This window comes from Melanotaenia boesemani, chromosome 8 (assembly GCF_017639745.1).
Source record: "Melanotaenia boesemani isolate fMelBoe1 chromosome 8, fMelBoe1.pri, whole genome shotgun sequence".
Lineage (NCBI taxonomy): Eukaryota > Metazoa > Chordata > Actinopteri > Atheriniformes > Melanotaeniidae > Melanotaenia > Melanotaenia boesemani.
This window is the reverse complement of record NC_055689.1, coordinates 9,018,595-9,045,498: the sequence shown is the minus strand read 5'-3', so window position 1 is coordinate 9,045,498 and position 26,904 is coordinate 9,018,595. Positions and strand designations below refer to the sequence as shown.

The following is a 26,904-nucleotide window of genomic DNA, read 5'->3' as shown; positions in this document are numbered from 1 at the left end:
AAGTGGTCTTTCGAGGACAGTATTTAGAAGGAGAAGACAGGTGGTTTGACAGAGAAGTGTCAAGAAAGCTATCTATGTTAAACTGAATAAACATCTCTGAACAGAGGAGGTGGCCTCAAGTATCACCTTCCCAGCACCTTTGATGCAGCCGTGACTCTCCCCTCCAGGCAATTCACACTGAATCAGGACCAAAACATGTTTGGTCAGGCAGGTAAACAACTTACAGGTGATGATGACTTCAACAACCATCACAATGTGTAAAAAACCCCAAGGGACACTCATGACCTTAGTGACCCTCCAAATGTGAACCTTACTTTAACCCCTCGACACCACTTCTGGGGGGGGGGGGTATTCACTCTTGTTTTGATTAATTTCTTTTTATATTATTTATATGAATGTATCTTTATTAATTGCTATGAATTAATTATAATAAAATTATTTTTAATTTAACATTTAATATTTAGAATATATTTCATTGCAGTCGTTTTTCTGTGTATTTTGTTTTTATGTAATTGTCACTAAGTTCAGGCATTAAGGGGTTAAGAACTTCTGAAATATTAAGGGTTTTCAAGGGCCAAGAAAGGAACCCCAGTTGCTTGTTTTCAAACTCGCAAAACTGCTGTGGTTTATACGTCAACAGACCTATGTTGTTTATCTGTGCTCCATCATCTTTGTGTGCAAGAATGAGAGCATGTGTTTTGCAATGTAATGTCCACTCTGATATTTTGTTTTACAAATAAGATATATTGATTATATCATTGTAGATGGTTTCTTGTGTTTTATATTTTTGTGAAGCTAGTTCTGTAATGTGTTTCATCTATATAATTTAGTCACTTGCATCTTATTTAAAGCCATGAAGCAGAACAGCCTCACAGACTGATGCTGTGTTCGGTTTTTCACCAAATGAGTAAAATAATGCAGCAGACTGTTGGTTATGTATTTCAACATGGTACTCCCACAACTGTCTTGAATCTTTAATAATGTGAATAACCTTTCTCACTGCAGAGTGAAGGATCGACATAGTTTGGAAATGGCCTTTTATACCCACCCAGATTATTGGGCAGCAAAAAGATCTCTGCTGATATCTTTTTCCTCCTTTGTTAACAAACCAGTAATAATAGTAATAGTAATAGTAATAGTAATAGTAATAGTAATAAATGAATAAATGTATGATATGAATAAAAGAAATGATTACACGTGTGATTATTATATGAGTAATTACCATATGCATTCAAATTACTTCCACAATTGTCACTATTAGACAAATTAAATGTTAGTTAAACTCTTATGAACAGCTGTTAAAATATTGGAAATCCATTTTTTAAAAAAGAACTAAAGTCAATTTAACATCTCACTTTATTGCACATTAAAGTATATACATGTTTTGTAGAAGCTTTTGTAGAAACATTTTAGGATCAATGAAATCTGAAAGTCACTTTTTATGCGTTAGAAACAATGAGAGCATGAAATAGGTTAAAATGCATCATGACCTAGACTGCAAGATAATGACATTATTTAACAAGAAGTTGCACACAACTTTTCACTTACTTTTCCAACAAATATAAATCAAATATACTTCGTAGCCCCATGTGGACAGTTTTTTTTAGGTCAAAGTGTGACAGAAGCTGCGAGACTGCTTGTTCAACACTCAGCAAGACGCAGTACACTGGTACTCATTATATAAGGCGGAATAAAATATGATATAATAAACATTTGCAGCTCTGCATGCATTTAGCAAAATGCACTGCTTTCTAAATGGAAGCATGATATAAAAATTACAGGCAGTGCATCCACTGTCATGGTATCAATCCTGTGTTGCTGTTAGTATATTTTTTCAGGGTTTGGCTCTGTGTCCTCCACCTCTGTGATCTCCTCCTCCATCTTAGCTGGTGGTGCAGGATAGAAGAACTGGCAATGCAAAAAAAAAAAACATACATTTTTCTGATTGCATGACTGGTCAAATGTGACTGTATTGAGTATATATGTGTATTGGGTACAAGCAAATGCTTACATTCATTTGATCATTTCTTTCCAGGAAATTTTTGTATTTTGGTGGGGGGTGAGGAATCGGTGGGAACAAAACTTTATTCACCCTGTAACACACATAAACACACAAAGTGCAGTGTAAGGATACAGTTTAAAACACAAGCTTTAAACCTTAAAAAAGAAAATATGGAATCAAATCCACCCTTCCTTCATCTATAATTGCACTGTCTGTCTTATTTATTAATTTATTTGTTTTTTGTATTTTTTCTTCCTCTTTTTGGCAAAACTCATAAAAGGTAAACTCTGCAAATTAAGGAAGTGCAGGGGTAAATGCTAAGGTGTGGCTTTTTCAGATAACAAAAAAAAACTATAATTATCCTCTTAGTTCTTCTTTTTGACTTATTACACATGCAGCTCTGCTGCTTCTTGTCATGCTTGCTGCTCTGCTGGGCCTCCAGTTCCTCATCTGCTCCACCTGTGGCTTCCCTGACTATCCCACTATCCTCGCCTGTTCCCCGCCCTACTTAAACCCTCTCCTGTTCTTGCTTTTCTGCCAGATGGGCAGCGTACTTGTCTTGTTGATATCCTCTCTTGTTTCCAGACTCCTGTTATTGACCCTCAGATTACCTGTGCCTCATTCCCTGATGGACTGTTTCCTGCCAAGCGCTTATCTGGATTTTGACCTGTTTTGAAGTGACTACAGATTTTTGCCTGCCCCTGTTAAGTAGTCTGTTTCTTGCCTCTCTGTGTATGACCCATGCCTGCCTTATCACTACGCCTTTGGATTGTAGATCTTCACTGATAATATCTGGAGTCTTTTCAGGATCCTGTGCCCTGCAGCACCTCAGGAATTCCTTGCCACTTTCTGTCGGACTGGATCCTGTTTCTTTCTTCTATTCCTCGGTTTCAATAAACCAAATTGTGTTTAAATCACAATCACTGTGTGGCTGAATTTGGGGTCTTGTGGGAGACATCATTACAGTTTCTGCTGGCAAAACAAACTTATCTGCTTATTCTTGACTAAGTTATGCTTTTTTTTTTCTTTTTTTTTTGACAAGTCACTTTCATATTATAAGACGAGGCTAAGATCATGAAAATGATTTTTAAAGAGAACTCCAATTTCTAAGAATTGTAGATGTTAAAATTAATTATTAAAAGAAATGTAAATATTCAACAATCGTCTGTGCTTATGGCATATTTTTAACAGTTTCCACCTTTATGGACACATTGGGTGATATTCTGGGTTGAATATTCCTTAACGTGTCCAGATTTATCAGTTTTTACTTCACAATCTTTACTAAATTAAATGGTGTTCATGTGAAGATTTTCCACAGTACAATATGTTTACTCTTGAACAGCTGATGACAGAAGGTAAAGCACCTCCATCTGCTTTGGAATAAAGTTGTTGATGAGACACTCCAGTCTCACTTTTCCACCACTCTGATCGTCTTCCACTTATTATACAAACCAAAAATTGTCTTTATTGTTGTCATCAGGTTTAAAATTAAAATGTGCCTTATCTAAGAAGCAGCTGTTCAGGTCCAATTTGTTTTTAATCCCCCAGAATGCATTGCAATGTAAAAACACAATGGCAGGAGGAGAGGGAAATGTTTTTCTCTGACATAAAACAAAGACATCCTGAGTGTTTTAAATACTACATCTACTGGATCAGCCTAAATCAGTGTTGATTTAATAAACCATGCAAGTTGGACTAGTTAGGGATTAAATCTAACAAAAATAAACAAGAAAAATCATGAGGAGCTGTGAGTGCATGTGAATGTGTGCAAGTCATGCATTAACAAAAAGCGCAAACATTCAGCTACATACTATACCTCTGATGGCGCACCAGCAGAAGCACAGCCAGGAGCATCATGGGTATTCCAAGTGAAATACAGACGATCACCAGAGGGTCAAAACTGTAAAGTGACTGTTCCACCGCTGCAACACACACACACACACACACACACATAGATCAAAAGAGGTCTTTCACTAAAGACCTGGCTTTCAAAATATATAACTTATATGCGTATTCAGGTTTCCAGATGCAAAGCCGTCAGAACCAAGCACCAATCAAACTGGCATGATTTTATCAAAGAGCACTCACTAACAGTGTGACTCCAGTCGCTCCAATGTCTAGGTCCACGGCAGCTATCATATTGAAATCTTGTCCGCATTTTCACCCTGTAGGTAAGGGAGGAATCTACATTCGGCTCAGTATGAGACAGCACACCCGTCAAGTGTCTGGGATTCTGTTTTGAAAAGAATTACGAAGAAACTCTTAGTAGGTTTACCCTCAAAATCTTATCAGAGTTGCCCCTTTTTCTTCATGACCACAAGAAAAGATGCACACTCGCTTTGAAAGTATAGTCACCCATCGAACTCAGAACCAGATATTCCATACCTGCTGCCCCATGTCCAGCTCATATTCAAAACATTCAGAGTTATTGCTTGAGTCTTTGCAAGCCAGATCCCATTTTACATGAAGGTTTCCATCTATGATTGATGCAGAGATGTTCGCTGGTGGAGGCACGTGCCCTGCAGGACACACAACACAACCACTGTTAGTGAGTGTTTTTTTATTTTATTGTTTTGGTAAAGCATCTGCTGTATAAATGTGCTATATAAATAAAAATGACATTGACATTAACAGAATATAATTAATGAAAAAAAAAGTTGATAACTCATTCTATAAAATCTACTTTGGGTTTGACCTCAACCTAAATGAACCTTTCAGATGATCAAAACTATTTGTTTTTAAAATAAGATATAAGGAGCTTTGAAAATTGAAGTAAAACCTAAAAACGTCATTAGCTGAGATTTAATAACAATATTATCATTAATGTCGCAATGAAACAAGACTGTGTTAATGCGTCATAAATACTGGTATTTCATTCGTTTAATACCAAGATTACTATCACTACTGGTGTATAGCAACACCTTTGAACAGTGGTCTGCAACCCACGGCTGTAAAACCTTTCTGCACCGGCTCTAAAGCAAAATAGTGTAATTCTTCGTGGACAGATCCAGAACATTCACATTAACTGACAACTTTATTTGTGCCGAGAAATGAGCGAACAACAAAAAACGTAGCATTGAAAGACATTTCCAGAACAAACACACGGCATTTGCTGAAAAGTACTAAAATGCAGTACAAAATGCTGTTTCCTATTTTCATGGAAAGCTGAGGCAGTGCTTACTCCAAAGAAGCGGAAGTCCTTAAACTCAACTACTGCTGCAGGTTTTCTGGCAACATAAGAGATGGTAAAGTGTGGGAAGACTTTCATAAATAGAGAATTCACAAAGGAATAATTCATTTAAATATTACAGCATCTATACTTGGACTCAAGGAACAAATCTGACACAGTTCAGGAAATTAGAGATAAGTTAAGGACAGGGTCATAAAAATGACAACAAACATCACAACTAACTGATTCAGCTCTAACAGACTCAATCACCTGTGATGAGTCGATCAGTGTAGACAGTTTGCCAGATAGCGCTGCTGTGTAGATATGTCAACTCGGATAGTGCACAAGTTTGGCTTTTTCTTTTGCTGTGACCCATGAACAGCAATAAAATGTAAAAAATTTTGTTTATTCTAAGTTACTTTTAAGGGTCAGATAGGTTTTGCGACTAAACTGTGTTAATTTAGTGGGACAAGTGGAAAAAAAGACTTATCTGTAAATGCTGCAGACCCCTGCCCTTAAACATACCGGTTGCTCATGTTGTGGTTTGATGCCTTGTTAGATAAGCATATTGATTCATTTTTCAGACTTGACTTAGATACCTAAACATGTATTAGATAGATTTTTGATAAAGATTTTGAAAAATCTTCTACTGGTTGAACACTGATGACATACAGTTATGTCTGGTTATCAGACTGCAGTCAGATATCCTGAAAAATGTTACTAGTATCTGGTAACTAAATGACATGATTGAAGCATCCAAGTCATGATATGGCCTACCATCTCTTCAGCTCTGATGTTTCAGACAGGCAGGTCCACATCAGAAAACAACTGCATAGTAAATGTGTGTCAGCTGTCTTTCTTCAAAACTTTACCAAGGTGGAACAAACTCTACATTTTCAATGACTAAACAAGTCATAGCTTTCTTTATATATGACCAACAAGTTGTCCCCTAAACTACAACGCCTACTGGCAGCAGGGAAATACATCTCATATGACTGTTTTTATATTTTCTACATAGCTATCATTTAAAGAAATTTAGTTATGAATTTATAATTCATCTTATATTGTTATCCAGTGTTTTTTAAAACTGCTGCCCTCCAAATATTTTACTGATTCACTGAGACCAGAAGATATCTAATCTCTCATATATTTATAATGTGCAACTTCTAAACAGAAACAGTGTGTATCTTGGAGTATTACTTAGTATTTTATGGTCGTATGCGTAGGTGTACGTTTCCCACTTGTCTGGCCCGGACATGTTAAACTGGAGGATCACAGACTGAATCTGTTGATCAGGAAACGTCCAAGATCCATCTCTTTTCACAGAAGCTTGGCTTTGAGAAGTTATTACTTTGTTTTCATCACAAACACTGGAAGAAGAGGCATAAAATTAGTTACACAAGGCAATGTAAAATTCTACTTTATTTCCTTCAGGAAATGTGTTTTTGATCCTGTAGATTGGCATTGATTAGTCAATTTATCACAAACATGAATAGTCTCATAATGCCAATGAGAGACACATTGGAGCAAATATGTACAACAAAACAGAGTTCAAGTATCTGAGAATTATATTCAGTCCAACGTTTAGCTTTTAAAAGCATATAAAACACATAAGCCACACTTTGAAATACAATCTTGCTCATTTCAGATGTATCAGAAATTCAATCACACGAGAAGCTAAAATTTCTGAATGCAATGATTTTGTCAAACTTTCTTCATTGTATCTCGGGCTGGTCACAAGCACATAATACATCTCTGAATCTCTGTATAAACAAGCCATTAAGATACTGAACCGCAGCAATATCACTGCTGTCCTTTACTTGCTGAACATAACATTTTAAGCTTTGTTAACATGATGATGTATAGAAATGTATGCTTGGTTTATAAAATCATTCATGGTCCTGCAACCCCACCTCTTAAGTCATTTGTGTGTCTGACCTCTGAACAAACATCCTAGTTGGCAATGTTGAATCCCAGAATTTAGATCAATTAACCTAACATGCATGCTTTGGACAGTGGGAGGAAGCTGGAGTACAAGGCCACCATTCAAACCTCCCTCCAGCCGAGGCTCAAACCACACCACACTGCAGCCCAAAGGAAAAAGCTTCCCACACATTTTTATTATTTAAAAAAAAAAAACAAGCCTTGTAGCACTGATTCCTTCTATTCATTTTATTTATGCTTCTTAGCGTTTTTGTTTTTTAGTCATTTTCTTTCTGCCTGGCACAGGAACTACAGATGAAAATGAGCAAGAATGCTATAATCTGGTAGAAAGAAGCTTTACCCTGAACATAATGTTATTTTACATGGTCCCTGACAAATAAACTAAATAAAGAAAATAAAAAAGTGAACCAGCACAGATACAATATATATAAATATATTTAATAAATACCTGATTTGAACAGAAAGCTGTGCATTTTCATCAGAAGTGTAGAATGACCAGGAGCAGTTTAGTATATAAGTAAGGTCCAGGAAGCAGAACGAGGTTCCTTCTAGTTTATCTATTTCCTTATAATCCTCCATGCCAATAGAATTCTGCACATGGACCTGAAAATGTTTCAAAAACATTCAGAAGGAAATATAGAAACTGAAAACGCTTTCAGTGTTAAAAGAAGATTTAGACTCTTACTAGGTCTTCAGGCATCATTTCTTGACAGGCATCTGTGTAACTGATTTCAGCCTCTGTTATAAGAAAACAGAATTCCACAGAAACGTGAGTCAGTGTCAGTACAGTCCGACGCGTATACCAGGCGTCGTGTAGCACTACTCAAATAAATTCATTTGAATTTTTGTATCATATTTTCATGGGCATTTTGTTCTTTTCCCATCAATCTGCAAAAAAGCTGATTTACTTTAATGTTGAATACATCTTGTTAAATTCAATGTTGAGTGTTTACACAACTTTATCTTATCTGTATTTCAATTATGTATCTAATGAGTAACATTGTAAGTCACCTACCACTTTGTGAGACCCTCAAAATGAGGAGAGTGAGCCAAAGTACTGGAAGAGCAGGAAGCAACTTCATAGCCAACCTACACACACACAAACACAAACTTATCTTTCTTTGTAGCAACTCTCCACTGACACAATGTACCCCCCCAACCGCTGTAAGCAAGTAAATATACAAATAACTCAATATATAAAGCAGAGTATACTACGCAGCTAGCTTTCAGCCCTGTGTTGGACATCACTGCATCTCTTCACACTGAGTGATTTCCTGACTTTTCAGACTTCCCCTTTCCTTTAAGTGCTTTCATATAGAAACAGACTTCTTGTAAGACATCTCATGGGATATAGTTATATTTAAAGAATCTACTTTTCTCGGTTTTGTGTTAATTTCTCATTTTGAGAGGTTTAGAAACACGGTTTTTCTTAACAAGACTGGAATAATGTGTTATCAGATGTCTTTGTTTACACACAGCTGTAACACTGAAAAATGGACAAAGCTGTGGCTCACTAATGTGGTTTAAGCTCCCCGTAAATAAAACCACTAAAATAAAAGTGTCCTGTTAGCTATTGTATGTTAATATAGATGAGAATAGAGTTAATAGAAAGCCATTACCTCCTGCTGCCTCTCCCCTCTGCCCCTTTCGCTGCCAAAAGACAGAATGACATATTTCTGGGGAAAGATGAGGCGTGACGTCACATACTGTACAGAGCTACAGGAAACCAAAACGTCTTTTTTTTTCTTCCTCTTCTTTCTTCCTTTTGACTTACGTGTTTACCACAAGAACACATTTTTATCACCCTGAGCTTATGCATCCTGTTTAAACCCCAGAAAGGCGTTTTTTAAATATTGTAGACAGAATAGAAACCTGACATGTACCTGATATGTCTAAATTTGTCTGCAGAGCATTTTGTTCTTGTTAAATGAGACATTTTTGCCTACTTGGTTTGTCAGTGGGTTTTATGGTGTTGCTGTAAATGTGTAATGAGTAAGTGAGTTAATGTATTACATGTTTGCGTGTGGCTTTATTTTAACATTTGAAAATTTAATTGAACAATTTGAACAATGAAACAAATAATGCTCCTACTTTGGAAGTTATAACTGTAAAAAAAAAGTTTCCACATTCCTCCTCTGAAACTAACACACGAAACAGCAGCCTGACTTCTCATTAACGCACACAAATGAAGGAAACAGTTCTTTGGGCGGATAATAGTTTGGGGCTAACTCTGTCCAGCCGTTTCGCTACTATAATCCATTATTTGCGCTCGGTCATAGCGCAGTTACGGTGTCCCCACAGGGACAAAATGCTGCCCCGATTATTTATAATAGATAACTGAAATTAACAATATGCAACTTATAGGGCCTTTTGTACAATCCTAAAGAGGCTAAGATGATTAATTTCAGCTAATTGTGCTGCTACTGGGTTATTTATATATTTTCCAACTAATACCACATAAACATATTGTTAAATGAAAAAAATATTAATATGTTAAAATACTTTTAGATACTTTGTATATTTTTATACTTACGGGGGTTGGCAGATTTAGCTTATTGGCTTGCCTTAACTCACCTAACAAAACTAGCAGAGTTTTTTCTCTGGAACTTAGGGAAACCTCATCAATAATAACATCTATTTCTAACATCTTTCATTCGTACTGCTTTGCAGAAATGTATGACTTCTTTGTTCTGGCCTCGTGATTGTTTTTTTTAAGTGTTGATACTCAATGTCGGTGTGTTCTGCAGTTTGTTTATATGTCGAAGGAAAGAGAGGCTTGCCAGACCTAAAACAGGAACACTCAGGTGGTTTTCTGGACTGAAGACAGCTTTCTTTCCTAGAGTATATAACAGCATGAATTATACTGGATTTATACATGTGGTATAAATTGCTTTACAGTAACTGACATGTTACTCTACATCAATGTTGCCTAAGCTGTTTGAGTTTGTACTTGTTTAAAAAATTATTGTTCCCTGACCGGGAATCGAACCCGGGCCGCGGCGGTGAGAGCGCCGAATCCTAACCACTAGACCACCAGGGAGAACTGAGAAACTGACTCATGCATTTTGATTTGAATACTGCTTGGCATGTCGATGCTGTATGTAGATTTTTTTTTTTGACATATTTTGATCAAACTGACACCAAATATAGTACAAATACTTTAAACCTCCCCCGTTTGTATTTTCTTTGTTTGGCACTAATGAAAATAAACAGGTTAATTTCTGCCCCTTGACGACACTGAGAAGTATAACTTTTGTGAGTTTGGAGTTTACCTCTTTGGCAACAGGGGGCAGCAGACGACAGTTAGGTGGGACTATCGATCATACAGCCAGTGTAAGTTACTACTCCTCCGCTAGGTGGCGACCGGCGAGCACGTTTTACTTTCTCACATTGCTCCTGCAGAAAACAATGACTTCATACAGGAAAAGGCGCTAACTGTTGGCGCCTGAACACAAAAATTAAAATTAATTAGCCAGCAGGTCTTTTACCAAAGGTGACAGGTGGGTCCTGTAGGTAGGTTTCTGTCTGAACGCAGAGTTTAGGAAAGAAGAGCTGTCGTCGTCTCCGCGAGGGATAAGGAAGAGGAAGAGGACTACCAAGGTATGTAGCGGGAGGACTGATGTAACCAAGTTGGTTATGACTGAATAATACCCATCTATATGCCTCTCTCTTTTTTTCTCTCGTTGTTTCAGCATGTCGGCTAAAGAAATAGTGAGGAGAAATAAAACAACCATTCAGAGTACTCTATGTGGAGACCACCAATTTATCCTAAACAAAGTCTACGAGAATGAAATAATAACTTTACGCGAGTACAACAACCTTAGAAACATCAACCGAGAAAATGTGGAAGGACACGTTGTTGAGCTTGTGGATAAGATTATGAATAAAGGAGATGCCTCCTGCCAAAACTTCCTGAGTCTCCTGCAAACCGACGACGACATTAAAGAGACTTTCCCGGAGCTGCAAAGTATACCGCTGAATGACATCCGGCCTTTACCTGCACCCGTCCAAGCCTCTTCCACTCATAGTGGTAATTTAACAAACACTGCACTCAAAATTTTGTTTTCATGTATGTTTCACACAAACATTGTTTTATGACGAGGTTTGTTTCACTTTCACTCAGGTGATCTGGAACTAGACAAGAAGATTCAGAAAAGGGTGAGCTCCTACTAAGCCAGCACATTGCTGTATGTTTAAACTTGGATTTATTGAAGGGACATAATATATGGGATAAATTTTTCCACCTCACGTAAATCAGAAACAATTTTCTATCAATTACTAATCAACAGAGAGCTCTTCATCTTTATTATTTGCTGTTTTCAGGATGATCTTTATCAGTTGCAAAGCCAGCCTGTTGGGCTCTGTGTGATCATAAACAATGAAAATTTCACTAAAGGGAAACAGAGACCTGGAACGGAGAACGACGCTCGTATGTTTCAGACACTTTGTCATATTGTCCCGTTTGTTGGAGGTTTAAGCTTAATTCCTTTTTCTTGTCTCTAATGACATCCCCTGCAGAAAGCCTGGCAGAGGTGTTTAGCTGGCTTGGATTCACTGTGCTGATGTTTAAAGACCAAACCAAAGATGAGATGGAACAGACGATGACATGGTTAGCCTCTCCAACTGATGTCATGCCACTGCAGAAGTCTAATGTCCAGGAGTGGTCCAGGGGCAGATTTGTTGTCTCTCAACGTATTCCTAGGCATGGCGATGCCTTCATCTGCTGCATTCTGAGTCACGGGCAAAAAGGTGCAGTTTTGGGCACTGACGGGAATCCTCTTTACATTAAGCAAATTACAAGAATTTTCAAAGGGACTGAGCAGTCGCCCCTCACAGGCAAGCCCAAAGTGTTCCTGATCCAGGCCTGCCAAGGATGTATGATACAGAAAGGGGTGCTAGTGCAAGGTCTGGAGTCTGATGATTCAGGTTTACTATCCATTCCTGAAGAAGCCGATTATCTGGTTGCTGTTGCCACTGTTGAAGATCATGTATCGTTTAGACACCGTACAAATGGGAGCTGGTTTATCCAGTCTCTGTGTCAGCAGCTGAAGGAGCACTGTCCGAGGTAAATAAAAACTGAAATAATTTTGTCTTCAGATAGAAAATCTTTTTAAAGTACGATAAAAAAAAGCTTTGATAATTTGTTTGAACTCTGCTTCAACAGACAAGAGACCAAATAAATGGTTTTCATTGTTTTCACAAACCAACGTCCTTGTACTTAGATAATACAAGTAAATCTGGAACTGAAAGCAGCAGCACACAAGAAAAGATTAAGAAATAGGCAATTTTACCATTGTGTTACATCATACTACCTTTCCAGGAACTCAGAATACTAATAGTTGAAGTTTTGCAAGAGTAATCTGTGTCCATTCTTACTGAATGCAAGATTTTAACTCATCAAGTGTTTGATAAAGACATCTCATGTCTGACTTTCATCTTTAAGATGCAGTTTTAATAGGAGACCAGGATCAGGTGATCTTCTAACTTCTTACAGCTGTGAAGTCAGCTGTAAGAAGTTATGAAACATCGAGTCCATGAATAGATGTCATCTCGATGGGAGCATATTCCCAAGATAAACCTTTCCATAAATGAGACCCTCACACATATTCAGGTCATCTGTGTCTTCTGGGATGATTACATTGACTTTTGTACCTTTCACCAGCAGCAGCCTGGGTGGTCTTTTTCATCTTTGGCATGTAGAAAATTATGTCAGAGCCTCTTTTGAAACTTCTTTTTGTTTTTGCTTTAACTGTATAATTTGATTATAGCTTCAAATACAATTAAGTTTGTCAGTGATGATATTAACAATTATCTGTCTGTTGAACAAATGTTCAAACAAATTAACAAATTATAATGAGTTTTTATTGCACTGAAAATTTTCCACCATTTCTGGATGTGAAATTCGTATCTCCTGATATAATTGGTGCGTTCTTGTGTTTGATGTTTCTTTATTTTTGCATTAACACTGATATTTGCCATTTGTACACATAATTTTAGGGGTGAGGACATCAACTTCATTCTTCAGTATGTGAATGGTGAAGTAAGTAAAAAAGAGGCCTCCAGTTCTCCTGGTGAAGCCAAGCAGATCCCTGAAGTGAAGTACACCCTGAGAAAGAGACTTGTGCTGTCACCACATCACACGTCAGACTAAATCTCCACACAGCCTGCAGCCAGTGCACACTTCACCTCTGAAGTAAGGATGTATAATTAACTCCGGTGAATGGTTTCCTAAAATTTTAAAAATAGATTTAAAATGTTTTATTATTTTGTTGTTTTTTTTTTTGTTTTGTTTGTTTTTGATAAACACAAATTTTCCACTATAGAATATCAGAAAGTTAAGTGTAATCATTGTGTGTCACAGACTTCATTTTCATGTAAAAAAAATCTAAAGCCATTTTTTAAAAGTAAAAGTCTAAATTATGTGATATATGCATAAATTACTGAACATTTCAGACCAAACATAAATAACATTCCAATCCAGATTGTTTGTTGAATTATGTATTTTTTATTATTATTGTTTCTTGGTTGTTTTGCAGTTTCCCTCTCTGATAAATAAAATATTAAAATAAAGTATTTTTATTTCATCCCAAGAGATTAAAAAGGAATTCAAATAAATGGAATATTAAAAACAATGGCATTGCTGTAAGAGATGTTTGTGACACATACTAAAACAATAAATCATTATTTTGCTTCTTTTATTGTCTATATGCAGGTTCAGTGATGTGGCTACTGTATAAAGATAGTTTTAGTGTTAATACTTTGTTTCAGGCTGGTTCTTTTTTTGTTAAAACACTTAAACTGTCATTTTGACCTTCATCTTAAAAGTTTCAGTAGTTAAAACTTTACTTAATATTTACTTACTGCTGAACTCGCATCTAATTTCATCTGATTACTTGTAAACCTGACTTTGTTTTTAAATTATTTCCCAATTTTATTATTTCTGATGTTACGTCCTCCTCCTCCTCTTGTGTTTGTCGGCGGTTAAGAAACAACGTTATGGTTCAGTACCGCCACCAACCGGTAAGGAGTGTAGATCGAGACCTCAAGCCAAAAAATAAATCAAAAGAAGCGGGGGTACCTATATATTTTAGCATACGATATTTAACTTCTTCCTATCCTCAAGCTTTACCGCTTTTTACCTCCAGATGTGTCTCCGTACTTAAAAGATAGTGCTGCGTCGTTACCATGACAACTAGTATTCGTACGCCTTTTCCGTGTTTGAGTTGTAAAGTGAAGTATATACTACAATAAATAAATAAATACGTGAATGACAGTCGTGGGAGGTGGACGACAACTTCATAGTCAACGACAGAGGGACTTGTTTTGGTAAATGAAGGTTGCATTGATGGCGGAAGTCCCACCAGACGACGATACATCTAGCGGTGCTGTTGCGGTGACCGAAGAAACCAAACATGAACAGTTAGCCTCGGACGAAGCTGTCACGTTCATATCTGATATTGGTGAGTTAAGATTAATATGTCATACAGAGTAGTGTGTTTACGTTTTCATCACTTGCTACTGGTACATAAATGATCAAATATTTGTATACACACCTTCCCATTACATTTAAATGAATATGCGTGTCCAAGCTTCTGACTGGTATTGTATATAAATAACTAAATCATTTGAAGAGGTTTCTAAAAAGTAAGCATAAGCATTTAATTACCTTTAAGCATCTGTCGTTTTCTCTCAGAGCCTGTAGAGCTGCAGAAGTGTGTGTTTGCTGAGTCTCTGATCATGGTGTCAGAGGACGGCAGAGACCTTGGGGAATTTAATGTGAAGGTGGAGTTTGCTAGTAGAGTCCAGCAGCCCTGTATATTAGTGCATTCTCAGAGCCAGGGATCTACTGATGGCTTCCCTTTTGGAATAACAGTGACAGGTGAGAGAAGACAGAAGCATCTCAGACAAGATTGTCTCCCTTGTTTTGTAATTTACAGACGTGTTATGTACACCTCACGCTCTCATTTTTGCCACTTTTGACAATACAAGCCTACCTAACTGTTGACCTGGAGGTGCTGGAAGAGGACTACTATGAGTATCTAAAAGTGAGTTATTACAACTATACCATGCTCATCTGGACCAGCAATTGCAGTAAGAGAAAAACTACCTTGCCTTCTAAAACTTTGTCACTTGTATATGTTTAATTTTCTTTAAAACATGTCTTCAGCTTGAGGACCACACTGTGGAAAAGAGATGTCACATGGTGAAGCATGATGGGCAGATGGAGATCAATAAAGTTACCACTGTAGGAGAGGTATGAAATAAAACAGTTTGGGTCATGCTTAAAGATCAGCAATAATGAAGAGATGCTTTTCATACTATTGTTTTGTTACACTTTGTCATAAACTCTTTTTTTCATTACTACGCAGTAAATATTTTGCTTGGAGATTTGCTGTAGGCCATACTTCTTTTTTGTGTATGAAAATGTGTTCAGGAGGTGACGGAAGAGAGTGCCTCGTACCCCATGTCTGCCCTGAGAGGGCTGGTAACTGAGGGTTCCCACTTTCTGCTGATGCGTCTGATCGCTCTAAGGAGAAAAGTGCCAGAGCACATGGTCTTTGTCTCCTTGGACCAACAATTAAAAATGATCCACATCATTTTTGTAAGTGGTTTATTCTGGTTTATGTATATTCTGGTTTATTCTATTTACTCTGGTTCACCAATGAACAATGACATGTATGAAATGTAAACTGTGATTTTTTTGTCAGAGTGAGCTGGGTTTAAAGCAGCTGGAGGTTGGCAGTGAGGTCCTGGAGGTGTTCGGGGTGCAGAGGATTGTTCACTGTGCGGACAACAGCCCCACCATCTGGCAGTGCTATTTTCTGGATGACGGGTGAGCTCAGTGACTAGTGAACTAATTACCTCCGTTTTGTGCACTTTTGCATTTCTTTTAGTGTTTGCAACCTCTTAAAGGATAACAGCTATGATTGCAGTGGCATTAATACTTGAATTAAGATTGAATTTCAGTGTGGCGATACTTGTCATTGAAATCCTCGTTCATTCCTTTAGGTCCTATTGCGTTGCCGATAATGCAAAAAAAAAAAAAACCTCTTGTCATTGTCATTCATACTGTGGTACTTAAAGACTTAAATTACTCAACAGGCTTGGCAAAGGCGTGGTCTAAGTTTTTGGTTCCAGAGTCCAATGATGGGGAATATTTTATACTTTTGGTTTTATACTAGTTACTTGTCCTTTATTTTTTTCTGTCTTTAAACAAGAAAGGTTTCAAGGAGTCTGTCACTAGTTGGGTATCTGTTCACTTAAACAAATCTGAAGCCATCTTCTTGTTTAAAGCCCCCAAAAAGAAAAAAAATGAATAAGACTCGTTTTTATTAACTAGTTTGAAATGGTGGAAATTATTATCACCAGATTGTAGCAGTATATTATTTTAATGTGACTATTTTAATGGAAGATGTACAGTAGTCATCCTACCCAGTAATAAACCTTGAGGAAGAAAAGAATAAGATGTGATCTAATATCTGAGATACTGAAAACATTTAAGAAGATACTGGTCAGTCCTGTGAGTATACTGTATACTGGCTCACACTGGAAATAGTTGATGAGTCATGTCATTTAGATCGTTGACAGGTTGGAGGTGGCTAGCAAAGTTGTCTTTAGTTCTGTTAATGTGCATAAAGTCTTTGAAAGAAATACAAATCACTTCAAGTGGGTGTATCAACCTTTCAGCATACACAACCATGTTATGGGATACTTTGCAATTAAGTGACTCAGATTCAGTTTTCCCCATTAGACACCAATCTTTCACATTCAAACATCTCTTTTAACATCTCTGTGAATGTTTTTATCTCTGGAGGTGGTAACAAGTAGGCCTCACATGGGCTATATGTGAAGGTCAGCTAATTAGAGCCCATACTGGAAAATGCATGAATAGAAACAGACTAGAAAACACACGTAGAATCTCTTTGTGTAACAAGGAATCACATATTTGCAGCAAACCCACAGGGGCATTTACCACTCAGCTAATATGTAATATGGAATCAGTGGACACTATTTTATGGGGTATGTGTTTTAGGCCATTTACTATGCACATGGGCTCTATTTACAAAATGCTGCTTTGGTGGCCAGAGGCAATGTTATGAACAAAATGTTTAAGACTGCATTCAAGTAAACAAATTTCATCTGCCTGAGGCCTAAGTGTACGTCTCTGGCATCCCTTTTTGAAAATAAGACAGTGAAACACTGCAGCACCTCATTTTGCTTCACTTATTTGTGCTTCTATTGAAGGAAATCATTTTATAGGAGTTGACAGACCCACAACTCCACTCTGCACCTCTCTTACTCAGGAGCTGCCTCTTTTGATATCCAGAGTATTCACCCTCGGTGGACAATACTACAGTTTGAGAAAGCATACTGCCGTCCAAAATTTCAAAAGTGTAATTCACTAGGTCACAATGCTGTAGGGCAGGACTCTTCAATGTTTCTCATGCCAAGGAGCCCCAAAGAGATGGAAAGATGGAGCAGGGACCATCATACAGCTTAATGGGATGTGTATTGCTATTTAGTTTATAATTGTTACATTTGTTAAGCTCAGCAAACATATCAGTAAGATTTGCAAAGTTGACTTTGGGTCTTGGAGTCTAGTTATAAGTACAACTAGTCCACGTTAAACCAGCCATTCCTCATCAGTGCACAGCTCAATAGAAATAAGACACATGCATAATTCAGTTACATGTAAATCCAAACTTCATGTAATTATCTGTATACATTCAGGTCTTGTCTTGTTTAGACTTATCCATATCAGCTGCAGGTGCTGCCTTGCCACTTACATTTTCACAGTTTTTTTTTTTTTTTTGTGCTTTTGGTAGAGTTACTAAAACGATCCGTTTTTGCTCGTGACAATGTCCATATAACTGGTTGTAGTTGATCAGTGACCTGGCAGAGTCAGCATGTAACATGCAGCCTTGTGATTGGTACAGAAGCAGTAGGGGCTGGTTTCCCACTTGGTGTGAAGGAGGGTTGGAGGGATGGGTCTAGGCTCCTGTTATGAGTGAACGGGTGCCCAGCTGGAGAAAGCTCCTGTGTGTGGCTGAATGTGTGCATTTTTTACTAAAATATTTATCTTTTTCTTCAATTTATCCACATATGTTGGTTTCATGTTCATATGTGTTTGAATTTGTGGGAAGAAAACTGATAGAATAATATAAAAATTAACTTAAAAAAAAAGTTCTGTTCAACTAAAGATTTCATGACCCCTAAGAAAGGGGTCTGCAGTATCTCTGTGGACCCTTAGGGGTCACAGACCTTCTGCTGAAGACCTCTGCTGTTGAGGATTTTGGCTCTACCTGCAGCCAGGTTCTAAGCTGAGTCACACGAACCATCTGTCTTGGTTATCCAAACTGCTGAGTGTTCTTTGTCTGACCTTTTGACAGTCACATCATCCTTAAAAGTGTGGGCCAAACAAAATTTGCATCAGTAGACAGGACATAGTTTGTTGGTTAGAATCCTTCCCAACATGTATCCAGAGTTAACACATGTAATTTAATCTCAGGTACCTGCACCGTATGCAAATAAACACGTTAACCAACACATCACAAACGGAACATCAGCAGGTGTACTAACATTTCTGTAGAATCACAAACATCCAGTAACTGACCTGTGGCATTATTTTGACATTAACTTGCTCAGATTCAGCTTAGTTGCATTTACTGTGGAGTTTTTTACAGGCATTTTTAAAAAGCTCAGTTCTGTAACAGATGTGATATAAGGGACAGAAAGTAGCAGAATTATTATTTTACAGAAATAAACCTCTGACAAACACTAAAGTCAGTCATGAGTCAGTTTATAAGCAGGTCCTCAGCTGTTGTTTACCCCACCAGTCACTGCATTCCTCAACGTCTTTGAAATTAATATCATGTGGCACGTGGTGAATGAGTCATCCGTTTAGTTTTTATACTGCTTTTAGCACAATGTATGTTTTTTTTACCCCTCTTGGGGTACCAGAATATGTCCCCAGGAGGGTTTGCTTTTAGATAATGATAATCAATAATGTTGGACAGAAGTGTTATGAACCAGCTCCTACTGATATCTTGATTAAGTTCATATCTGTATTTAGTGCTATCCAGTTGCAACGGATCATCCTGGAAATGTATAAGTAATAGATCTGAACCATGACAGATTGTGTTTAGACTGAAAACATGGCTTCCACTGGTTCAGGGTTTCATAGACAATATAAATAACATTAGGATTGTAAATAAAACTGACTGAATGTGGCAAATACATGCCTGACAAAGCTCAGTAAATCGCTGTGTAAAATTAGATAACTGAGGTTTTAAGTTATTGTCCAATTTATTTTTCCCTGATCAGACGCTTGGCCAGCCGAATGCAGGTGGGGTCACCTCTCATCATGAGGCTTCTGCAGCTACCATCAGAGATAGACAAAGGTAACTACTCTCATACACTGAGAAACAGGATGCTCTGTTATGAAAGTAAAATCCCTTATGTGGTTTGAGTGTGTGTGCATACACGTTAGGTTTTAAGAAGAACTCACTGGTGTTGGAAGAAGACATGCAGTTGCACTCTCACTTCCTGGACAGAAAGGTAACCAAAAATGTTCTCATGAGATAAACATTATCATTGTACTTATATTTATTCTGGCACCACAACAATTATTGTATTTAGCCCAAACGTTTTATCTCATACAAAAAAAAACAAAACAAAAAAAAAAAAACATGAATGAATGTGTGTTCATGTCTCTGTGGCAGGACGAGCTGAAGGCAGACCACGCTTTGTACCTGAGACAGCACCCAGAGATCCGAGCCCTCATTTCTGACTTCCTGCAGTCCTTGCTGCTGAGGAAACCAGATGATGTCCTCTTGTTTGCCAAGAAATATTTCCTCTGTTTTGCCCCCAGTTCTCCTCCAGAAACAAACCGGAACACCCACTTACCCTGAAAGTACTCTCCAGAGCAGATCTCAAATGTATTAAGTTGTAATTTTATAACTTGATGCCCATTTGTCATATTTTTTCTATAAGGAATAAACTAGTTTAAAGAGTATCTGTTTTTTTTTCCCAAGATAACATGCTTTATTTGTCTGCTTTAAGAAGTTACCTAGAAGAAACTTTCATTTCCTCCAGAGAAGCTCCAACATGTCCCATTTATTAAGTTTATTTAGTTTTACTTTGTTTTAGGTTTGAGACATTGGGAGATAGTCTTGTCTCAAAGTTATGTACATACACAATACACATTACAGTCATGTCTGGACAAAGCATATTTATTTTTATTTTATTAAAAAAAAAAGAAAAACACGGTATTTTCCGACTGAAACAGGAAAAAGCTTGTTCATCAAAATAAAAGTATGCAATGTTATTCAAAACCTGAAAGCCTAAACCACCTTAACATATTTTAGACTAGTGTGTAGGCACATGTAAGCTGGACTAATTCAAATTAACAATCAATTAGAAACGTCATATGATATTTAAAATTCTACGTCCCTTCGAGCTTTTAATTTCTGAAAGGTTTGCTCATTAAAAACGCGTATTTCCTCTGAAAGTGAAACACGACGAGAGATAAAAACGGCAACGAGACAACCCAAACTAGACCTGTGAATAGTTTTGCTCTCTGGCAACATTACCGGAATTTTTCCTCCTTTTCTTTTTGTTTTTTCTTCTTCTTCTTCTTCTTTTGGACTAAATTTGACGGACAAGTTTTCAACCGTAAGTAAGACAACGTCGTCATTTATCTTACCCCTGAAAACTAGTTTTAACGGTAAACCGTACGGGTAACGTTAGGCACTCTTCACACTGTAGTAAAACGTCGACAAACTGATTTTACTTGATTTTTAGTGACACAGTCTCATAAGAACCTGTTGAACATCACACACTTTGGGAACAGAAGCTAACTAGTAACAGATCACTAACTAGTGACGTCAGACGTGCTAAAAGTTCAGGTTGTTTGTTACGACTCAGTTAAATAACGTTATTTATAAAGCGAAGGAAATATACATGAAACACTATAAGAAGAGAGCAGTACGCGTTTACCCAACTGTGAATAAATGATCATCAAAAAGTCATGTAAAACACGAAATCTTCATATTTTAATAGTAAAACAAACAAATACGCTTTAAAAACCAAGTGTATACCAAGATAATACCTTCCTGTGTGAGGGTCTCAGTGTACTGTAATGTAGTAACACAACTGAGCCAAACTATTTTTAAGAAACACATTGGATTCTCTAATAAAAAAAATATGGAATATATTTTTATTCTTGTTTATTTAATCACGATGTTTTACAGAGGGAATATTTGGAAGATCAGTGGTAACTTGGCATGGTAATGGTTGGTGTTTGATTTGTACAGTCTTACTGTGAGCATAAGGAAGTCATGACCTACATTTTGTGAGTTGCCTGTATCTGACACAAGGAGTTTGAAAGACTTTCAGCAAACTTTTTTTTATGTTTTTGGTTCTTTGCCATATTTCTTTTTGTCTGACAGCCCTAACCAAGTTCTGCAAGTTGAGAATCCAGTCTGTGCTCGTGACAGCTGACGCGAGATGGAGAAACTGGTCCTGTACCACATAGATGAAGAGTTGGACTCCTCAGAAGTGGCACAGCTTTGCTTCTTGTGTAGTGACGTTATGAACAGGAAGAGTCTGGAGAAGGTGAGCTTTCAATATTAGCTGTTGCCTCTGCGCTTGTCTCAGAGCTATGTACAGAAAACATGCATCACCCGAACACTCTGTAAATCTTTATTCATAACAGACCCTCTAAAGTTTCTCTTTTTTAAGTGTCTTTTTGTTCATGTGTTTCTGGGTTGTCCTCATACAGATCAAAGATGCAAAGACATTGTTCTCAAGACTCGAGGAAAAGGGCCTGCTGGAAAATAGTTCTTTCCTTTGTCAGCTGCTTGAGACTATCCATCGAGCAGATCTTCTCCGTGTACTGCAGAATGATAACAGATTACAAGAGGAAACAGATGCTGTTCCTATCCTGTCTAACTATCGGTAAAAGCTCTCCAAAAATAGCTTTAAGTATAGAGGATGCATGGAGTAAAAATAGTGCAGTAGTGCAAAATGTTGATAATTTGATTCCAAAGTCCTTTGTTGTTTTTTGTTTCCATCTCCTCTTTCACATTCTCCACCTTGCTGTTATTGCAGAGTAATGCTGTACAAGATATATGAAGACATGACTCAGGATAATCTTAGCAGGATGAAGTTTTTGTTGAGCGACCAACTGGGCAAAAGGCAGCTTGAGAATAGCAAAGTAAGAATGCCACACACACACACCTGTACACACTCACCTGGAGAGTAAAAAGAGTCTCAGAAAAAAAAATCCAGCCACACCCATAGTTGCATAAGAACGAATGAGTCACAATATGTTTTCTGCTTTCTACTCAAGCATTTAACACATTACCAACATAACATATCTCCACTGTGATCAGCATGTAGTAATATAGTTAATTGTTTCAGCTTTTTGTTCATGACACAATTTAAAAAGCACAGAACTTTACACATTTTGAAATTCTGTATAGTCTGAAATTTCTTTAACAGATACATATCTGAACAAAAGTAATGAATGTTGTAGTATAGGGCCCTATGATTTCTGCGATGTGGAAAATGTGTACGGAATCAGTTGTAAAATGTGGAATATTGTGGAATTAGCTCATGAGTGTGGTGTGCTTTCCCTTTCTAATCTAAGAGTTTTTCATGGTGTCTGAGCCACATAAACAAGAAAAGTAAGATGACAGTCAAACATATTTTGAACGATGCAGCCCCCTCTATCTTTGAGATGTCACCTGCTCTGGAAGGGGTCAAGTCTCCCCCAGGAAGTCAGTGATGGCTAAGGGACCAACTGAAACACCAAAGTTGTCATAGAAATCAAGTTATACCCAAAGTGGCTACAAACAAGGAGGCCCTGTTCATAAGGCCCTGTGAGTCCTGTATGAAGTATAAACACTTACAGGATGCGGAGGTTGCATGTTTTAACATAAAGCTTTCATTTGTTGATTATCAGCTTCACCAGAATGGGTTACTAGAGCTGCCATGAAACTGCTCAACTTCTACCAATAAAAAAAAAACATAAAACACTCCTTTCTTTACTAATTACAGACAGCTCTGGACCTTTTTACTGAAATGGAAAAGATGGAAATAGTGTCCAAAATGAACGTTACCAAACTCTATCAAGTGCTGCAACAGTTTGATCAACAACTAGCAACGACTGTATGGACTTACATGGAAGGTATGTGACCCACTTCCACACATTTGAATATTAACTATTTCTATTAAAGAGGGCAAATGTTAACATTTTTAGGACAGCTTTTGTTCAGTGTTATCCACAAGGTTGCTGATTCAGCATTTTGGTGGCAAAAAAGCTGGACCCAAAGTTGCACACAATGGCTTCCCTGCCTCCAGTTTGTGTGAATCACTTTGTAGTGATGCTAGAGAAGCTGTCAGTGAGAGCAGAACATGTACCATTTGCCATTTGTCTTTGCAGCGTTGCAACAGCCACTTCAAGAGATCCAACCTCCTCATTACAGCATGGATCAACAGGTATGTGTGTGGAAATCAATAATTTACTAATTTATACTTATTAACAGTTAATCATCCAGTAAGTTAATTAACTGATTACCATGATTGTTTTCTTCCCATAGGGGCTGAACAACACCACCACCTCCACTCTGCCACCACAGCCCTTTCTGTCCATAGCGGATACTCAGCCCAGCTGTAAGCCTTTTTTTTTCTTTTTTTTTTTTTAGATCGATGTATTGTTCATTTTCATTTAATTAACAGCTTCATATTAATTTGTACTGGCAGCTAGTGAGTCATTGTACACGACTCCTTAGTTGAAGTTTGGAAAACCTCTGTTCTTTTTCAATGCCACACTTTTATTTCTATGAAACTGATGCTTCATTTGTTCTTCAGGTGGAGGAGAGAGCATTTACTCTGATGCACAGCCAGACACGGAGTCATCATCTCTTTCTGATGAGGTAACCCTCTCACAGACACACAGTTGCCTCTCATCTGTTGATTCCCTCTGTGTGGGATAATATTTATTCTTGTGGTTCTGCTTGTGCCTTTTAGACAGAGTACTACTCTCTGACTCATAAACCTCGAGGTTTGTGCGTAGTCATCAACAATGAGCACTTCACAGGGCCCAACCTGAGAACACGGGCTGGAACTCAGGCGGATGCAAGTATGTTTTTGTTTTGTTTTTAACAGATGGTCTGATTTACGCATGTATAAGTAGTGTATCTGACTAGACTTAGTAACAATGATTATTCAATGCTCATCGCAAACTATTCTGCTTCCATTTTTCTTTTTTCCTGTGTTACGCAGATGCTCTGAAGACAGTGTTCACTCGCCTTGGCTTTCAAGTGGTAATACACAACAACCTGACTGCAGAAGAAATTCGCCGTAATATACACACACTGGGTACAAGACGTTTTTCAGATGATGACGCCTTGGTAAGTCATGCCACACATGGTTAGAGCTGTATCTTTAAAGACTAATTGTCTAACTTGTTGTACATGTTAAGTATTTTGAATATGCCTTTTTATTTAGCTAGACAAGAAGAAAAACTGCTTGTTTAAAACCAGCTAAATTTATGAAAGGGTTAGTGGGTGGAATTGAAACCCAATATACAATATATTATATATTGCTGCCTCTGATCTCTCTATTAGGTGCTATGCGTGCTTTCCCATGGGGAAAAGGGGTGTGTCTATGGCTCTGATGAAAAAGAAGTCCGCCTACAAGAACTGACAGAGTCGTTCAGGAGTGGCAGGGCCCCCACTTTGGCAGGGAAGCCAAAACTCTTCTTCATCCAAGCGTGCCAGGGGAAAAGCATGCAGATAGGAGCCCCACCCTGCCTGTCAAAGCGAGGACAGAACGAGGAGGAAACAGAGAACCGCATCGAGGATGATGCATCTTCCGGTGTCAGCCAGACAGTACCTTGGGATGCAGATTTCTTGTTAGGCATGGCCACCGTGGCAGAGTACAAGTCATTTCGAAACACCTCCACAGGCTCCATCTACATCCAGGAGCTGTGTAAGCAGCTGGATAAATCAGCTAGAAGGTGAGAGACACCTAAAGAGAAAGTTTTGCTCTTGTTCGGAGCTATCAGCAGCCATCTTTCGGGGTCTGAGTGTTGTGGAAGAATGCATGATTCCATGGTTGCATTTTGAATAAGACAATATATACAATAATTTTTTCAGCACATTTATGATGTTAAGAACAATCTTATTGTGTTAGGTCTAGCTTTAAAAAGGTAATAGTAAAAATGTAATGGGTCAAATGGAAAAAGCCCAGTACTAACAAATAGGGATGCACGATCCACTTTTTTCACCTCCGATACCAATATCTGGGATTTAATTATCAACTGATACGATACAGAAAAACAGCGCTGAACTACCTAACAAAATATGTGTCACTGTGTGGAAAAGACAGATCTTTTCTTTGTGTGAGGCAACATCAGACGTCACTTAAAAATTTCTTCTTCTTTCTAATTTTTAAAAACAGATATAAATGTGCTGAATCACTTATTTAACAACTGTGCACTGGTACAGCAATCTTAAATCAGCATTAACAATCTTAAATGAGCTTCACAAACTTGATCAAACATGTCAAATCGTGCATGACGCCACTCAAAGCGCTCTGCATAGAATTACACTAAACAGATATGCACCCATTGATTGTGCTTATTGTCACCAATACCCGAACTAGAAATTTCTTCAGTATTTGTACCGTTACCAGTATCAGATCTGTGCATTCCTACTAACAAGCTGAAAGATGGCATGTTGCCTCCTATGTCCTTGAATCATACCTACTTTTGACTAATTCAGTTCCTCTCCTGGGAATATTGAGACAAAGGCAATTGTCAATTTAAATGGCCTAGTTGAGCTATAATTGTAGCTGTACATTAATATGCAGACTTTTTTCTTGTAATTAATGCAAAATACTTTTAATAACTGGGGACACATTTACTTTTTTAACTATTCAGGAAAAGGAATTTTGAACGTTTAGAACTTTGTTATGTCACACATCTGGACACTGTTGCCTTAAAAAAAAATCACTATTCAAGATGTTTTTCTTTCCCTTGTTTTCTGTGCAGCTCGGAGAATGACGACATCCTCACTGTCCTGACACGTGTGAACAGGGAAGTCAGCAAAGGAGTGTATTTAAACTACAAACAAATGCCTGAGCCCAAATACACTCTAACCAAGAAACTTGTCTTTAAATATGTGTGAGATGTCTGTCACCAAGGACCAGACTTCTCAAACTCACAAATACTACAGTTTACAATGTGCATGGGCATATATGAGTGTGTGTGTGTATGCAACAAATGACTGGGTGAATTTGCATTTAGCCAGAAATCATGAATAATCAAATGTTGAAAACATGTCATTTTGATTTTTTAAAATAAACTTTCTCAACCCTGTGTTGGAACAGTTTTCTTTTTAATTAAATTATCACAGCTCCTGCATTTTTGGTTGGAGTAAACCAGGAGATAATCTGTTTGAGTAACCCATGCCTCAAATATTGTAAAATATTAATAAAGCATTTAGTAGAGAACTACAAATTTTAAGTAGTGCTCCTTCACGGGAGTGACATTTAATGGAAAATGAAGAAAAATGTCTTTCAAAATCATGTGTATTGTAAGCGTGTGAGCCATTATTCCCCATTTGAATTAAAAAAGATAAAAATTTAAACTTGAAAAAGAACAGAAAAGTAATGAAATGGCTCTTTATAAACGTGAATGAGTTGATGTGGAGTACACAAAATAAACATCTCCCCTTTTTCTTATACATATATCCAGAAAATATATTAAAAACTAAAGTGA

The 26,904-nt window shown here is 37.5% G+C and overlaps 4 protein-coding genes and 1 non-coding gene across 5 annotated transcripts; 3 read left to right on the top strand and 2 right to left on the bottom strand.

Moving 5' to 3' along the window:
• Positions 1-1,338: 1,338 nt before the first annotated feature.
• LOC121644111 lies at positions 1,339-10,406 on the bottom strand. Its single transcript, XM_041991828.1, has 11 exons — positions 10,388-10,406; positions 8,735-8,791; positions 8,131-8,204; positions 7,801-7,853; positions 7,564-7,718; positions 6,372-6,541; positions 4,388-4,521; positions 4,091-4,235; positions 3,819-3,924; positions 2,012-2,093; positions 1,339-1,908 (listed from the first exon to the last, which is right to left on the bottom strand). Exons 2-11 carry the CDS (start codon positions 8,785-8,787, stop codon positions 1,822-1,824), a joined length of 1,059 nt encoding a protein of 352 aa, XP_041847762.1. The 5' UTR covers positions 8,788-8,791; positions 10,388-10,406; the 3' UTR covers positions 1,339-1,821.
• trnae-cuc lies at positions 10,084-10,155 on the bottom strand. Its single transcript has one exon. It is a non-coding gene; the product is annotated as a tRNA-Glu (tRNA).
• Positions 10,407-10,476: 70 nt separating the features above from the next.
• Positions 10,477-13,799, top strand: LOC121644109 (caspase-8-like). The gene is made up of 6 exons (XM_041991826.1): positions 10,477-10,715; positions 10,808-11,145; positions 11,239-11,273; positions 11,439-11,544; positions 11,634-12,180; positions 13,113-13,799. The coding sequence occupies exons 2-6, from the start codon at positions 10,809-10,811 to the stop codon at positions 13,264-13,266; spliced, it is 1,179 nt and encodes a 392-aa protein (XP_041847760.1). The 5' UTR covers positions 10,477-10,715; position 10,808; the 3' UTR covers positions 13,267-13,799.
• Positions 13,800-13,941: 142 nt separating this feature from the next.
• Positions 13,942-20,125, top strand: LOC121644110 (ciliogenesis associated TTC17 interacting protein). Its single transcript, XM_041991827.1, has 9 exons — positions 13,942-14,575; positions 14,809-14,994; positions 15,105-15,160; positions 15,283-15,369; positions 15,550-15,717; positions 15,824-15,948; positions 19,440-19,516; positions 19,606-19,673; positions 19,838-20,125. Exons 1-9 carry the CDS (start codon positions 14,446-14,448, stop codon positions 20,024-20,026), a joined length of 1,086 nt encoding a protein of 361 aa, XP_041847761.1. The 5' UTR covers positions 13,942-14,445; the 3' UTR covers positions 20,027-20,125.
• Positions 20,126-20,496: 371 nt separating this feature from the next.
• Positions 20,497-26,502, top strand: casp8 (caspase 8, apoptosis-related cysteine peptidase). The gene is made up of 12 exons (XM_041991825.1): positions 20,497-20,789; positions 21,566-21,731; positions 21,898-22,073; positions 22,227-22,332; positions 23,178-23,307; positions 23,563-23,618; positions 23,720-23,792; positions 23,991-24,055; positions 24,150-24,261; positions 24,405-24,532; positions 24,749-25,140; positions 26,176-26,502. Exons 2-12 carry the CDS (start codon positions 21,624-21,626, stop codon positions 26,309-26,311), a joined length of 1,482 nt encoding a protein of 493 aa, XP_041847759.1. The 5' UTR covers positions 20,497-20,789; positions 21,566-21,623; the 3' UTR covers positions 26,312-26,502.
• Positions 26,503-26,904: the final 402 nt, after the last annotated feature.

What these genes read in the sequence shown, in the direction of transcription:
- casp8 (XM_041991825.1), top strand. Translation starts at nt 21,624, where the DNA reads ATGGAGAAACTGGTCCTGTACCACATAGATGAAGAGTTGGACTCCTCA. An exon ending in TGTATGGACTTACATGGAAG is followed by an intron (nt 23,308 to 23,562) that starts GTATGTGACCCA and finishes TTGTCTTTGCAG; the next exon opens with CGTTGCAACAGCCACTTCAA. An exon ending in CTGGATAAATCAGCTAGAAG is followed by an intron (nt 25,141 to 26,175) that starts GTGAGAGACACC and finishes TTTTCTGTGCAG; the next exon opens with CTCGGAGAATGACGACATCC.
- LOC121644109 (XM_041991826.1), top strand. Translation starts at nt 10,809, where the DNA reads ATGTCGGCTAAAGAAATAGTGAGGAGAAATAAAACAACCATTCAGAGT. An exon ending in TGGAACGGAGAACGACGCTC is followed by an intron (nt 11,545 to 11,633) that starts GTATGTTTCAGA and finishes CATCCCCTGCAG; the next exon opens with AAAGCCTGGCAGAGGTGTTT. An exon ending in CTGAAGGAGCACTGTCCGAG is followed by an intron (nt 12,181 to 13,112) that starts GTAAATAAAAAC and finishes ACATAATTTTAG; the next exon opens with GGGTGAGGACATCAACTTCA.
- LOC121644110 (XM_041991827.1), top strand. Translation starts at nt 14,446, where the DNA reads ATGAAGGTTGCATTGATGGCGGAAGTCCCACCAGACGACGATACATCT. An exon ending in AAATGATCCACATCATTTTT is followed by an intron (nt 15,718 to 15,823) that starts GTAAGTGGTTTA and finishes TTTTTTTGTCAG; the next exon opens with AGTGAGCTGGGTTTAAAGCA. An exon ending in TGCTATTTTCTGGATGACGG is followed by an intron (nt 15,949 to 19,439) that starts GTGAGCTCAGTG and finishes TTCCCTGATCAG; the next exon opens with ACGCTTGGCCAGCCGAATGC.
- LOC121644111 (XM_041991828.1), bottom strand. Translation starts at nt 8,787, where the DNA reads ATGTCATTCTGTCTTTTGGCAGCGAAAGGGGCAGAGGGGAGAGGCAGC. An exon ending in CAGCTTTCTGTTCAAATCAG is followed by an intron (nt 6,542 to 7,563) that starts GTATTTATTAAA and finishes CTCTTCTTCCAG; the next exon opens with TGTTTGTGATGAAAACAAAG. An exon ending in CGACTGGAGTCACACTGTTA is followed by an intron (nt 3,925 to 4,090) that starts GTGAGTGCTCTT and finishes TGTGTGTTGCAG; the next exon opens with CGGTGGAACAGTCACTTTAC.